A 14,534-nucleotide genomic window follows, 5' to 3' on the forward strand; every position below is an offset into this window, starting at 1 on the left:
ACCCAAGCTAGAATGGGAGTGTTGGCTGCAGGAGGTGACGGGTCTCTTGTTCATGAACCTGGTCATCAGCAGTCTCTGGATTTCAAATCCAGCTGATAGAGTTTCTAATTTTAAAAAAACGTACTACTTTATTTGATATGTTGTCTTGCACTCTCTTGTTAAGTGCTTGTCTGGTCTTCCACACAAATCTCAGGTAATCACTCTGAGCAGCACGAGTGTACAAAATAACTCACTTTTTCAGCAGGAATGACCGTGTCCAGTGAAACACTGCATAGTCCTAAAACAGAGTTTCGGCATTTATTTGGCTACGTAAGTTAACTCCCCAAATAATCAGATGGTGTTTCAGGACAGCGGTTTTCTGAAGTAGAAGTCTCAATAAGTTATTGTTAACTTTCAATATAATTTGAATTTGGCTTAAAATTGGCAATTTCCTAATTCACCTTAATTTTTTGAGTGCCACAGTGCAATAAGCAAAAAAAAAAAAATATAATTCTAAGAAAAAAAAATCAATTTTTGCTTTTATGAGCCCATTTTATTTCACCAAAAGATTTATAGGACTGACTTCAAACAATACTAAAATAGTGACCAGAGCACGATTTCAGGCTGAAAGTACTGAGTCTTTCAGATTGTGCCTCTCTCTATATTAGCAATGGTGTTCTCTTTCTAAGATGACTTAGGTGATATATACCTAAATAAACTCTTGGCCACTCTTTCTTAACTTATATCTTCTACTTGAACTAATGCTTGTGGCCCTGAAAGCTGGTCTACTTTTTCCAGTTAGACTATATGGTCTGGTACAGGTGTTACTTTGCTTGGATTAAAGAAGCTGAGACTCTTCAATCTGTAGCGATGCAAGCTGGGACAGAGCTATTCACTGTTTTTGAAATCATGAAGCAGTATGGTAAAGTGATGTTATTAAACAAACCCTGCAGTATTAGCACTGAAGAGAACATGTGCCAGACAGTGGCAATAAAAATTGAGATGACCACCTACTGGCGTTAGGTTTTAACTGACAGATCTCTGTAACATGAGATTGAATGCTATATTGTCACAGTGACCTTTTTTTGGCTATTCCCAGTATGTATGGCCACTCTTGGGATATCTCAGCATTCATTTACAAGACCAAGTGCCTCATCTTCTGGCATGAATGTTCTTGATCCTTCTTTTTGAAGTTACATTTTCATTGTTATCATCTCCAAATGTCTGCTGCTAATCGAGGTTCATTAACAAACAACCAAAAAAAAACCGTAATAACAGCACTGGCAGAGGAGGTTATTAAATGATCAGCCACAACAGTCTGAAGACACGTGACAAAGAGCAGGCTGCTATTGTGCACTAATAATGCATTACAGGTTAGAGCACTCAAAGTGATTGTCAGATTTTGGTGCCAACACCTATTCAAAATCCTTTGTATGCAGTAAGGTACAGATAGGACTGTCAGCTGGTTTATATAGTAGATACATGCTTTAAAGCAAATTTCAGTGAAAACATCATTCTGTATAGAACCCTTCTCTTCATAATTTTCTACTTTTAAATTTAGTGTACTTAATAATACAAATAAAAATCAAATACAAATAGGCTTTTTGTAAAAAAAATTGAAGTATTTCTGAAATTTTAGAATGTTGCATCGCATTTTCCATTACATTTGCATTTCTGAAATGACTGGTTTTTAAAGTTCCTGCCACAGGCCTAGATGGGTTATTCCCCTCTGCTTGCTATCTAACTTTTCCTAAATGCTACCCTCTTTGCTACATTTTCAGCTCCAAATTTTGCTATCAATTTATTTCTGACACATTCATCATCTTTTTGCAATTCCAAATCATCCTCTCTGCTCCATACAGGGTACCCATCCAAGCGCTGCCCTGTCTGCAGAAAGTATAAAGTAGTCTCCACTTCACCACTGTTTTTCAGAAAGGCCTGTGTAACAGTGAAGAGGTCCATGCTGAACTTCTCCATGAAGTGCTGCATAGTTTTTACTACTTCTCCCACCACACTGGAAGAAGAGCAAGTACTCCTTGGTCTTTCTTCCCTTTGTAATTGAGTGTCAGGGAGAGCAGAGTCCTCTGGTCTAGTTTTCAAACCAGATGCTGTTTCTCCTGGGGACTTTTCCTCTCCATCTTGTGTTGAAAGTTCTTCTGAAATGTCTGAAGCGTCACTTCCTGACTAAAAGTAAGACAAGCAGAGTCACCAATTACACATGGTATTTTCTGGCAAGCTGCTTTTATCACCGCTACCCAACCACCTTCCACTGTGACTCTACAGTATATTATATATAGCATATATAATACATATACTATGTAATATATATAATTTCCTCAAGTTAACTTGGGCAGGGAATCAAACTAAGAAAATACGCCACAGCAAGGTGCTATTCATCATAAGCCACATAGTTCACGGCTCATATGAAGCTCCCAGTTAGCCACAGCAGAAGGGATATCATGGTGCAAAGTAATTTAAACGCGCTACCCTTACGCTGCTTTGTGACAACCGGGAAGGCCGACTCCGAGCAGCGCGCTCTCGGCGGCACCGCGGTGCGAAGAAGCTGCAGCAGCAACGCTACACCCCGTGCCGGCCCTGGACGCTCACCTCCGGGCTTTCAAACTCCCGATTAGCTGCCTCGAAGAGACCTGTGCTCTGTGCAGGCGCCTCCGTCCGCTGGGGTTCTGCGGGAACACGCGGGAACACGCGGGCACAGACTGCCGGGCCGCAGCGCGGCCCGGGGCCACGATCGCCCCCGCCTCCCCGCCCATCAGCCTCCCCCTCGCCCCGCAGCCACGCTCTGCCCCGCCGGCCGCCCCCAGCTCACCCCCGAGCAGCGGCCGCAGGTGGCGCAGGTAGCGGTCGCGCATGGCCTGCCAGGTGTGCCGCGTCAGGCGGGCTTTCTCCAGCTCCTTCCAGAGCGCTCGGCCGGCCGCCCGCGCCTCGCCCCGCCCGCGCACCGCCCGCAGCAGCTCAGCGTCCTCCGCCTCCGTGAAGGCGAGGCGTCCGCGCGGTAGGGCAGCGGGCGGCGCGGGCGGCGGGGCCGGCAGCCGGAAGGGCTCCAGCGGCAGCCGCCGGTTGCGCTCCACGCACTCGGTCACGTACTCGGTGGAGACGGCCCCGCCGGGCGCCGCCTCGCCGGGCTGTGCCAGCAGCACGGCTCCCGGCTCCTGCACGCGGCACAGCCGCCCGCCGCCCGCCAGCACCAGCGGCGCCAAGCGCAGCTTGGCCAGCCCGGGCCGCACGTAGAACCGCATCGGGCTCCCATCGTCCCACAAGAACACCGACCGCGAGCGCGGGACCGCCCCGTCCCCGCGTTCCGCCATCGCCGCGCCGGACGCGCAGGTGCGGGAGCGCCGGAAGGACCCGTCGGAGTTGGGAAGATGGCTGCTGCGGCGGAGCGCGTGTGCGAGGCGGCGGAGACCGAGTCGCGCCTCAGCAAAAAGTGAGGGTGGGCGGGCAGGTGGCGCCGGGCCGGGCTGGGGAGGCGAGTGGCTGGCCGACCTGCTGCGCATCTCCGCCGGGGGATCTGTCGGAGCGCGCCATGCTGAGCCCCGGCGCTGCGCGGCTCCGCGGTTGGGCCTGGAGGGCTGCGGCCGCGCTCCGATGGCGCCGGGCGCTTCATGACCAAAGCAGGTCGGTGCTCCGCGGTCTGGCTGGGCCCGCCGCTTTCTTGTGGAGTCCCGGCCGGCGCGGTCGGGGCCGCGGGAAGAGCCGCGGGGGCTGCTCACGAAGTAGCGCCTGACTTTTCTTTGAGTGGAGAGTTTGCCTCGTGTCACTTGTGTGCTACATGGAGTCGCTTGACTCTTGTGCATAAAGTGGCCTGCGGAAGGTCCTGGGGCATATGGACGTGCGTCCTCAAGGCCTGTTTATGTAATGCTTAATTTAGTTTTAACTTTCTGTCAGTATTTGCATCTCATAAGAGATGAACTAAAAGAGTTCAAAGAAGAAAATGCTTAAAAAATGTTTAACGATTATTTTGACTTTTGGGCAGAGCCAGGGAAATGGCAAGGTTATTTGTACAGTAGGCTTTTGGCAGAATCCTGCCAAGCGTTGCCCTGTAAAAGTGTCAGAGTACCTGCTGCACCTGGTTTCCATCTCTTGCAGTGAGCTGAAGAGACGTTTAAAGGCAGAGAGAAAAATAGCTGAAAAAGAGGCAAAACAGAAAGAGCAAAATGAAAAGCATTCAAATAAGCCTTCCTTGACTTCTGACTCTGAGAATAACATTGGTGCTGATGAGGAAAGCTTGGATCCAAATGTGAGTGTCTGGCCTCATGCTTATTACTGTTCTGGTAATAAATGTTACTGATTTACATTTGATTTTTTTATTCAAGGATGTCTAAATGGTTAAAAGGGGAGAGACCTATGTATTCCTACATAAGGGCAGCTCTGTTTTAATTTACAACCTGTAAAATATTTTCAGTTTCTAACAAAATTGGTTTTGTTTGTTTCTGGTGACAGCAATACTACAAGATCCGTAGCCATGCAATCCAGCAGCTGAAGGGCACCAATGAAGATCCCTATCCCCACAAGTTCCATGTAGACTTATCTCTCTCAGATTTTGTGGAGAAGTACAGTCACCTGCAGCCAGGAGATCACCTGACAGACATTACAGTGAGAGTGGCAGGTAAAGGCTAATCTGGGATACAGAAAGATGGCTTTGCTAAACCAAGTCTTGGCTGCTTTTGGTGATGGGATGGTCTCTTTTCAAATTTTGCTGATCCCTTGTTACTCGGTTATGAAGTCTGTAGCAGTGTTAGATTATGCAGGACGCATCATTTCAGACTGAGTGGACCCATGCAACATCCCTTACAACTACAAGATGAGATTGTGATATAGGCTCCACGACCCAAAGTTCATATGGTCTTTTGTGCTCTGGTATTAATTTTGAGGCTTAACTGCTTCTCTTTCATGGTTAGTGATCAGTTCAGAGATGACGATGCTTTGTCCAAGTGATAATACTGTGGCTTTTGCCCCTATATCTTTTCTGCCAGGGACTCTTTTCCTGACGTCCTGCATGCTTTAATATTTAGGTCGAATCCATGCAAAGCGTGCCTCTGGAGGGAAGCTGATTTTCTATGATCTTCGTGGTGAGGGAGTCAAGTTGCAGATCATGGCAAATTCCAGGTAAGTAGAGGTATTCCCAGTAGTATTCTAAACTGAACTGCATTCTAGGGCCTAGAGATCTATATGTGGGCCTTCATCTCCTTAGGCTATTCATCTGTGGGGTGGCTTAGGCAGCCAGGTCGTGTTTTGCTTACGATTTTTTGTTTGGCTTCCCCTGCTAGAAGAATCCTTTCTTAAAGGATTTGATCTGGGGAGAGACTTACAGGACAGTTTGGAATGTTGAGTATTAAATAAAACTGCTTACATTGGTTTTGTAATTACAGGCTCTACAAATCTGAGGAAGAGTATTTCCGTATTAACAACAAGCTGCGTCGTGGGGACATTATTGGTGTAGAGGGGAATCCTGGGAAAACAAAGAAAGGGGAACTGAGTATTATTCCTTATGAAATAACTCTGTTGTCTCCATGCCTGCACATGTTGCCTCATCTTCACTTTGGCCTCAAAGATAAGGTACTTGTCCTACCTGTCACTCTTTGAGGCAATTTGACAGATAGGTCTGAACGGATGATCTTTTATACCTGCTGATTGTGTCGGTCAACAAAGGAACATTAGTTTTGTTTTGGTATTTTTCCTTTGGCAGCACATTTTGTCTAGCTTGTTCTAAAGATATGTGTTCTTTTCAGGAAACTAGATATCGTCAGAGATACTTGGATTTAATGCTTAATGATTATGTGAGGCAGAAATTTATAACCCGTGCAAAGATCATTACGTATATTCGGAGCTTTCTAGATGAGTTGGGCTTCCTCGAGGTAAGGCTTCAGTGTTTATTTCTCTCTGCATACTGAATGTGTTTAGAGCTTCTCAGCTTCAAGGGTGCTTTGTGTTTAGGCTCATACGCAAAATATTTATGGAAGTGAGAATAATTACCTCAGCACAGTGTGTTTTATCAGTTTAGTGTAATGGGAGCCATTCCTTTCTGCTTTTTTTAAAGTTCAGACTGTTCCTCTGTTGGTGAGGTTATGACTCAGGAAACTTTTATCAAACTACTGCTGTCCTTTCCTTATTTCAGTAAATTGAGGTGGAAATAACATCTTTGCAATGGTGTTTTGCCTCTGGAGGTAAATGCAGGTTTTACTTCCTGTAAGTAAAAAGGGTTTTATCTTAAGATCTATTGCAGAGTAGCATGTGAGAAAATAATACTAGCTCTGCTCTCTGTTGCATTCAGATTCTTGACTATATTTTAAAGTTAGCAGAAAGATTAGAACTCAGTGTAGTTTATTTACAAGTTTTTATCAACTGAATCTGCAAAAGCTGCCAGTGCTAGTTTTTTGAGAGCAGTGGGAATCTGAACCAGTGCTGTGTCATCTTTATCATGTGTGTAATGGCTTTAACATCTTTCTTTGATTTGTTTTTGATTTTTTTCAAATCATTCTTAATCTAGTACTTACAGATTTTACTGTTCTGATAACTTAATCAAAAAGTACAATAAGAGTCCTCAATTTATATGAAGTTTCGACTTGTTGGAATAATGGAGTAAGTTACTTCGGCTTGGAGAGAACGTTGAGAATAAAATAAAAGACAGAGAAGTCATACTATACTATAGAGTGCAGTCTGGAGGTACATTAATCAGGCAGTGCTCAATCATGCCAGTACTCCATATGGCACAGTGTAGTGTCATGCCATGAACAGATACTAGTTAATTTTGAGAAAAATTAGCCAAACTGTCATGGGTATTGTATTGTGCTCTTCAGCTGATTGTCGGCCTAAACCATTACAGCTTGTTAGTTCAATCATCATCAGTTAAACTTTATTTCTGATTCCAGTACTGTCTTGGATGCTGACTGCTTTCTGTTTTCTGTAGCTCAGCTTGTTTTATAGTGTAGATCTGTTTGGAGAATCCCATTAAATACTTGTTTAGGGAGCTGTATTAATTCATAGCCTACAAAAATTATGCTCTTTTTTAAGTTCTAGCTGCATCCTTGTTCTCTCTTCATCACTCTTCATCACACATTGACTTCTCTTTTTTTTGCCCTGACCGTTGTTCTTTCACAGAAGCCCTGAGTCTCATTCTGTTTTGTGGAAGCTTTCCCCTTCTGTATGGCTATAAGTAGTTCTGTTGTGAATTGTGAAATTTTGTTGTGAAAATACCTGTTTTCATACTTCTAGGTCAGTAACAGGGAATTAATTTGTGATGCTAAGATGAGAGGATATAGACAGGCATACTGAAGTTCTTTGCGTTAACATGAAAGCTAAGCTGGTGTGCAAGCACAGGAGTTAAAATGTGGCATATCCCACAGAATCAATTAGAAAATTGTTTGGCTGCTTCCACCAGGTCTCTGTGTAGGGAGCCAAGTTTTGAGTTGTAAATCATTCTGCTTCTCCATTTTTTCATTATTTGTAGCTACTTTTTTCAATGTCAAGAGACATTAAACTGAAGTCTGTTTCTCATGGAGTTGATAGTGTATGTTGCTTGAAGCAAATCTAAGAAAATACAGCTGCTGCAAAAGAAAATTTGTAATGATTTGGACTAAATCAATTCACTGAAGCCTGCAGTGGATTGATTTGATCTTTTTTCTCCTTGAAATTGATTCAGTTGAACTTTAGGATTCTCCATACGTACAGAAGATCAGTAACAGCTTTTTGTCTAAAAATGTTTCCATGTCTCTGTATATTCCCAGCCATTCTCACCACCATATGTTTTTGAATGCTCCAAATGTTAAACAATCTTTTTTCCCCCAAAAAAGCAATATTACTAAAATTGTTTAGGTTTTGCGAAATTTGCAGTATCCATGGCATTTCATTTCTTTCAAGATTACTACTTTACAGCTTTGTTACGGAGGCTATCCTAAAGAATTTACAGCATAAGCGATGATTTGGAGAAGATACTGGGAAGGCTGCTACTTCTCATAAGTTTTATGAAATAGCTCGCTCTCTTGCCCAAATGGATTTTATCACAGAATGTTTTGGGTTGGAAGAGACCTTTAAAGATCATCTAGTCCAGCCCCCCCTGCCATGGGCAGGGCCATCTTTCATTACATCAGGTCGCTCAAAGCCCCATCCAGCCTGACCCTGAACACTTCCATGGATGAGGCATCCACAAATTCTCTGGGCAACCTGTTCTAGTGTCTCACCACCCTCATTATAAAACGTTTCTTCCTTACGTCGAAGTCTCCCCTATTTCAGTTTAAAACTGTTTCCCCCTGTCCTGTCACTACAGGCCTTGGTAAAAAGTCCCTCTGCACCTTTCTCATAAGCCCTGTTTATATATTGAAAGGCTGCAAGAAGATCTTTCTGAATCCTTCTCTTCTCCAGGCTGAACAACCCCAACTCTCAGCCTTTCTTCCGAGGAGGGGTGTTCCAGTTACCTGACCATTTATTTCCATGGCCCTCCTCTGGACCCGCTCTAACAGGTCCACTTCTTTCTTGTACTTGGAGAGCCCAGAGCTAGATGCAGTGCTCCAGGTGGAGCCTCATCAGAGTGGAGTAGAGGGGGAGAATCCCCTCCCTCGACCTGCTGGCCATGCTTCCGATGCAGCCCAGGATACGACTGGCTTTCTGGGCTGCAAGTGCACACTGCACGGTCATGTCCAATTTTTCACGCACCAGTATCCCCACATCCTCCTCTGCGGGGTGGCTCTCAATTCATTCATTCCGCAGGCTGTACTGATATTGGGAATCACCCTGACCCAGGTGCAGGAGCTTGCACTTGGCCTTGTTGAACTTCATTTTCTGCAATGTAAACAGATGATTTTGTGACAATGCCACAGCCCAGTTCCTGGCTTTGATAACATGAACCCAGCAGGTTCGCATTTATAGTAAATATGCATGATTCTTGATAGCAACAAATAGTTTAAGTAATTTGTCTTTACTGACTGCATGGGAGAAGTGCTCTTTAGCTCAGAATTGTTTTCATGTACTGGGATATCAAACAATAAATGAAATACAGAGATTTTTCATCACAGCTACTCGTTTTGCTTGCTTGATCAAAGGTTTGTTTGTTTGCTTGATCTACAGACTTCTGCTTTGGAAACAGCTTAGATGAAAGCAGGGCATTGAGGTAGGAGCCTGGAAATATTTATTCTACTGTTAAATTAATTTTTTTGATTGTTTCTATTTTACAGATTGAAACTCCTATGATGAATATAATTCCAGGTGGAGCTGTGGCAAAACCTTTTATCACATACCACAATGAATTGGATATGAATTTATATATGAGAATCGCTCCAGAGCTTTACCATAAGGTAAAATAAAAGTTCCTCATGGCTAAGCCTATATTCTCCAGACTCTTCTGATTCTATTCTAAAGAAGCAAATGCATCTAAAATTAGGATTATACATGAAGAAAGGTGGATTCATTGAATTGGAGGAAACAAAATGTATCTTCAATGAGATTTGTAAAGTCATATTGCAGTTGTGTGTGTTTGAGCTGTCTATAGTTCTTTTGAAAAAGCTAGTGTGTTTACTGGAATTTTCTTTTGTTTAGATGTTGGTGGTTGGAGGCATAGACAGAGTATATGAAATTGGGCGTCAGTTCCGGAATGAAGGCATTGATTTGACTCACAACCCCGAGTTCACAACTTGTGAATTCTATATGGCTTATGCAGACTACCATGACTTGATGGAAATTACAGAGAATTTGCTTTCAGGTGACGTATGCAATATTAATTAAAAACCAGTACAAATCTCTGAAGAATTGCGTATTATGTGGCATACTCTTCTAAACTTGAGGTTCCTTTTGTAGGGATGGTTAAACATATTACTGGAGGTTACAAGATCACTTATCATCCAGATGGTCAAGATGGACAGGCCTATGAAATAGATTTTACCCCTCCCTTCCGACGAATTAGCATGGTGTATGATCTGGAGAAGGTCCTAGGAGTGAAATTTCCATCAGCCGAGTGTTTTGAAACTGAAGGTTAGATATTGAGTATGAATGTCCTGTAATTCTTCCTTAACAGAAAGAGGGCAGAAGGTCTCGAGTTCTCAGCCTGCAGTCTGTTAGCTGCTCTATTGAGGTGTTACTGACACATCATATTGCTTTTCTCTGGTTTTATCTGCTACCTAAGAGTTCAGAAAGAAGCCTTTCATTCCTTGCAGTCTTTGGCTGGATCTGACTCATTTGCCTCTTCCTTTGTTGACTGTATGCGATGCTGTATACTTGAGAGGCATGATGATCTGGGGAGTTCTTGATCTATTGAAGAGACTCAGCTTTTTATTTCTTATTTCTTTTGTGCAGTTGAGTCTCCATGCCTGTGATCATAGGTTAGGAGTGTGGTTGTTTTGGGCTTTCTTCAAAATGTGTGCCTGTGCTATTTTATTCCTGGAATCCAGAGCTATGAGGAAACAAATTAATACACTTTTTAGTGATTTTTATTTTTATTTTTTTTCAGTTCCCCCCCTGCCCCAATAATAATGTTCAGCAGTCACGTGGGATTGTGCTTAACTGTTGTCCAGTTTCTGAAATCTAAAATAATTTACATTTTATGTAAACTGATTAAAAAACAAACACTCTTTTTGCAGATTGACACTTAAGCTCATGTTTTCCATGATGTATTCCATTAAGATCTTATAAATTGCTCCAAGACATGTTGAAGGATGCATAAAGAAAAAAACATGGTTGCCTGGATGGCTTTTCTCATTTTTTGTCTGCAACAATTTCAGAAACTCGCAGGTTCTTTGATGACCTTTGTACAGAGAGAGATGTTGAGTGTCCACCTCCCAGGACAACAGCCAGGCTTCTTGACAGAGTAAGTAAAGGTGGTGTTTTTATAATCCTAGTGTCTTGGAGGATATATCTGTATCAACAGAAGTCTCTTCAGAGCAAAAGCTGCATCTGAAAAAACACTCTGAAATGCATTTCAGCTGTTTCTGTATTACAGTGAGAAGACTTGCTGTGTCAAAATGTTTGGGTTTTTTTTGTGTTGTCTTCACCAAAATGCGGTTTACTGATGCCTGCTTAATGTGAGCACTAGAGGGTTTTAGTTTGATAACTAGTCTTTTGTGCTTAAAGCAGATGCTTTATCTTGTCAGTTTTGTCTGTGAAAACCGTGCTGTTGTATATGCCTTATCAAACTGGTAAGCTTACCATATAGTTTTTCTGTCAACTGTATTAGCTCTTTTCATTTGTGCCCAAAATATTGCCTGATAGCTGTTTTTCTGGTGCTTTTCCTATTGGTCTTTGTTGTTATGTGCAAGTTGAATTATGTTACTATTTTTTTAATACAGTTTTTGCTATGCCATTTTTCTTATCCAACTAGGAGACACGCGCTCTCTGAAATGAAGACATTACCATGATCAGGAATTATTAGTTGGGAAATTTTTCAGTTTTACGGTACCTTCTTAAGTAGTGAAGAGAGGGAAGTAGGATGTTTGGGTAAGGCAGTGCTAGGAAAGTGATATCATACTCTGCATGATTGTTTGCTTTCGTTTTCCCAGTTAGTTGGTGAATTCCTGGAAGTCACCTGTATCAACCCTACATTCATCTGTGATCACCCACAGATCATGAGTCCTCTAGCCAAATGGTAAGAGTATGAGACACAGTGTGTAAGTCTTAAACCCTCTACTTTATTAAAAAGAAAAAAAATAAAGTCACAAGTGTGAAAGCAGAAATTTTGATGTTGTGTACTAGTTTGTGTGTTCTGACACCAAACAAGATAGACATTGGCTCCCGAGCTGTGAATCCCATCATCCAGGGAAGAGGTGTGCTGATGCTTAGTAGTTTGAAATTTCGAAAGCTGTTACTGCCAAGTGTGGCCCGTCCTCCTGAAGTAATGTATGTGCTCTTTGCTTCTGTAAAGATGGTTATTTTAAGGTATGGTTGTTTTTTCTTCTTCACATAGGCATCGCTCTCATCCAGGACTAACAGAACGTTTCGAACTCTTTGTAATGAAGAAGGAGGTGTGCAATGCGTACACAGAACTTAATGATCCTTTCCGGCAGCGGCAGCTTTTTGAGGATCAGGCCAAGGTATGGTGCATTGCTGACAGTGAATCAATGGTACAGGCATGTAAGCAAAGACTATTTCCTATATCTGTTCCAAATCTGGTGTTAGTCCCTACTGCTGAGAAGGGTTGTTAATACTTAGAGCAAGTGTTTCTCACTCAAGTTGAAAGTCTGTCATTAAATTTAATTCCTTTTAAAGGAACTTTGCTCTCTAAGGTAAACAAATCCAAGCGCTGCTGTTGAGTAGTTTTTTAGTGATGTGACTTTGTTTTGGAACATCTTCCCTTCTATTCTGCTTGAAGTACTAATCTGAAAAAAAAACCCACAAACCCAAACGCGCAAAGCGTTTTCTCTATCTTACTCACGTTGAAAGGTATTTTTCCCCAATTAAGCATTTATGTAGTCATACAACATTATACTTCTGGGTTGTTAAATAAATTTTCATGTCTGGAAAGAGTTTGAATGCTGTGTAAGAAATAGCCTAATTTCCTGAATTGAGTTATTACTATTACTATTAGCTCACAGAATAGAGCTGCAGACTGGAAATTGTTAGGCCTGCAAATTTATAGTACTGGGTTTCTCTAGATAAGGCTCAGAAAAGAGTAACTGAAACTGATTTTGTTATTAATTAGGTATACACATCCATGAATGCACGTGTGCCCACACATGATTGAGGTCAGATTATGTGGTCTGCAGAAACAGAGTTCTAGTTCTTCCTACTCTTTGTAATGGCTTCACAGCACCTGAGAGGATGAAATCATTGTCAAAACCAGGAAAACAGATTTAACGTTAACTAACTTTTGATAGTAAATTTCAAGATGTTCAGTCAGAATGAACAACGTTACAGATTTCTTTCACCTTTGGTCTGTTGTGTATATGTTTGCTGCAGTTGTCTGTCATGATTATACCCAGACTTTGCAGACATATGTTTATATATATTGAATGAAAATTCGCCTGAAAACTGAAGGTGAAGACTGAGATGAAGGATGGCAGTTAATGTTTCAAGATTTCAGACTCAGGCAGAAAAGTTTGTTTTAACAGTGTTTTGCAAAGTCTTCCTTGAAACTGTGTGAGCAAAAGTGTTGTTTCAACATTTAACTTGGCATTTTCTAAATTTGAGAGGTTGGCTAGTCTGCGTTTTTATTACTTTGACTTTTGGCACTTGGAGGCTGTCAGGGTCAGATGCGTTAGTTACCATCTCAGTGTAGGGTTTTTTAATCTTTCTACCTAAGGGAAAAAAAGGAATCCTTAAAAACTGCTTCATGAAGCAGCTACTGAGGATTCAAACAATTATACTTCTTAGTTGTTTCCGCGAACATTAAAGGGGGGTTTGCAGGCAATAAAGAACCTGAGGAGCCTTTGAAAGCAGTTTACTGCACTGTCATCTACTGCCATTTGGCCCTGGAGATAGTTTTCACTGAATGAAGGGCCTGGGCCTTTGTCTAGAAAGGAAAGTTACAGATGAGAAAAGAATCGAGCCTAGAGCTATTTTGGAAGTACCTGTGCAAGTGACCTCCACAGTTCTCCAGGTGCTGAGATTCCTGCATCCGTTACTTGGTTTCATCAGTTACATGGCTACTACAAATATCAGTATTCCCCTTTTTTGGTAGGAGTTAGCTTAAGTGGTACTATTAGGTCTTGTACACCCCACTTTTTACTATTTTCTCATTTAGGCAAAAGCTGCAGGTGATGATGAAGCCATGTTTATTGATGAAAACTTCTGCACAGCACTGGAGTATGGGCTTCCTCCTACAGCTGGCTGGGGCATGGGAATTGATCGCTTCACCATGTTCCTTACAGATTCCAGTAACATCAAGGTAAACGCTAGGGCCGGCAGTGCCTACTGCTGGCTTTGTCAGGGCGCAGGGATGAGACTCTGCCAGGCGGGCCGTCTCGCTAACCAAACGAGAAGCGGACGGTGTACCCCCCTGGGAATTCCCCCTCACAAAAGCGCTCCGTTGTAGCAGGGGCACAAATCTCTGCGGCGCGGCAGCGCTCCCTGCTGGCGTTGCGGAAGGCGCCGGGAAGCGCGGCCGAGGGCTGCTCTCGCGAGACTTGCGCGCGGGGTCTCGCTCGCGGGGCGCGGCCGCGCGCGCTGACGGTGTCCGTTGTCGCAGGAGGTGCTGCTCTTCCCGGCCATGAAACCGGAGGACAACAAGAAGGAGGCGCAGCCCGACCAGCCCGGCGAAGGCACCTCTGTGTGAAGCCCGGGGCGGCGCGAACCCTGAATAAACGCACCGTTCTCTGCTCCTGTCTCCGCTTGTTTTGTGTGCGCCTGCGCGGGAGCTGCCGTTCCCGGCGGACCCGGCGCGAGGGGCGGGAGCTGCGCGTGCGCGGGCCGGGTGTTGGCGGGGCGCGTGTCCCGCGCCGTCTCGGGGCGCTTCCTGCTGCCGCGCTGCCCGGCGAGGAGCGGCGGCACCGGGAACGCGGAGGGTGGGGCCCTGCGCCCAGGGTGGCGTGACGTACCCCCCAGTGCTGCGCCGGCTCGGTCGGCACGCTGCTGTCCGGCTGTGGCGCTCCGCGCTCCCGGCCGTGGGGCAGCGTGCC

General features: G+C 43.8%; 2 protein-coding genes across 3 annotated transcripts; one reads left to right on the forward strand and one right to left on the reverse strand.

The window, feature by feature from the left end:
• Nucleotides 1-1,264: 1,264 nt before the first annotated feature.
• TERF2IP (TERF2 interacting protein) lies at nt 1,265-3,305 on the reverse strand. Its single transcript, XM_086621053.1, has 3 exons — nt 2,777-3,305; nt 2,587-2,738; nt 1,265-2,163 (listed from the first exon to the last, which is right to left on the reverse strand). Exons 1-3 carry the CDS (start codon nt 3,303-3,305, stop codon nt 1,720-1,722), a joined length of 1,125 nt encoding a protein of 374 aa, XP_086477179.1. The 3' UTR covers nt 1,265-1,719.
• Nucleotides 3,306-3,342: 37 nt separating this feature from the next.
• On the forward strand, nt 3,343-14,234 carry KARS1 (lysyl-tRNA synthetase 1). Of its 2 annotated transcripts, none has more exons than XM_086621052.1 (14): nt 3,343-3,424; nt 4,087-4,237; nt 4,441-4,606; nt 5,013-5,106; nt 5,370-5,556; nt 5,730-5,855; nt 9,168-9,287; nt 9,529-9,691; nt 9,787-9,960; nt 10,707-10,792; nt 11,481-11,566; nt 11,885-12,011; nt 13,661-13,804; nt 14,105-14,234. In XM_086621052.1, exons 1-14 carry the CDS (start codon nt 3,363-3,365, stop codon nt 14,189-14,191), a joined length of 1,773 nt encoding a protein of 590 aa, XP_086477178.1. In that variant the 5' UTR covers nt 3,343-3,362; the 3' UTR covers nt 14,192-14,234. The 2 variants fall into 2 exon arrangements, with proteins under 2 accessions (XP_086477178.1, XP_009981857.2); XM_009983555.2 differs by lacking the exon at nt 3,343-3,424 and adding an exon at nt 3,524-3,615.
• Nucleotides 14,235-14,534: the final 300 nt, after the last annotated feature.

The sequence above is a fragment of the Tauraco erythrolophus genome, chromosome 15 (genome assembly GCF_009769465.1).
Source record: "Tauraco erythrolophus isolate bTauEry1 chromosome 15, bTauEry1.pri, whole genome shotgun sequence".
Classification (NCBI taxonomy): domain Eukaryota; kingdom Metazoa; phylum Chordata; class Aves; order Musophagiformes; family Musophagidae; genus Tauraco; species Tauraco erythrolophus.

What these genes read in the sequence shown, in the direction of transcription:
- TERF2IP (XM_086621053.1), bottom strand. Translation starts at nt 3,305, where the DNA reads ATGGCGGAACGCGGGGACGGGGCGGTCCCGCGCTCGCGGTCGGTGTTC. An exon ending in GGCGGCCGGCGGGGCAGAGC is followed by an intron (nt 2,739 to 2,776) that starts GTGGCTGCGGGG and finishes ATGGGCGGGGAG; the next exon opens with GCGGGGGCGATCGTGGCCCC. An exon ending in GGGAGTTTGAAAGCCCGGAG is followed by an intron (nt 2,164 to 2,586) that starts GTGAGCGTCCAG and finishes TCTTACTTTTAG; the next exon opens with TCAGGAAGTGACGCTTCAGA.
- KARS1 (XM_009983555.2), top strand. Translation starts at nt 3,524, where the DNA reads ATGCTGAGCCCCGGCGCTGCGCGGCTCCGCGGTTGGGCCTGGAGGGCT. An exon ending in GCGCTTCATGACCAAAGCAG is followed by an intron (nt 3,616 to 4,086) that starts GTCGGTGCTCCG and finishes CATCTCTTGCAG; the next exon opens with TGAGCTGAAGAGACGTTTAA. An exon ending in CAGATTCCAGTAACATCAAG is followed by an intron (nt 13,805 to 14,104) that starts GTAAACGCTAGG and finishes CCGTTGTCGCAG; the next exon opens with GAGGTGCTGCTCTTCCCGGC.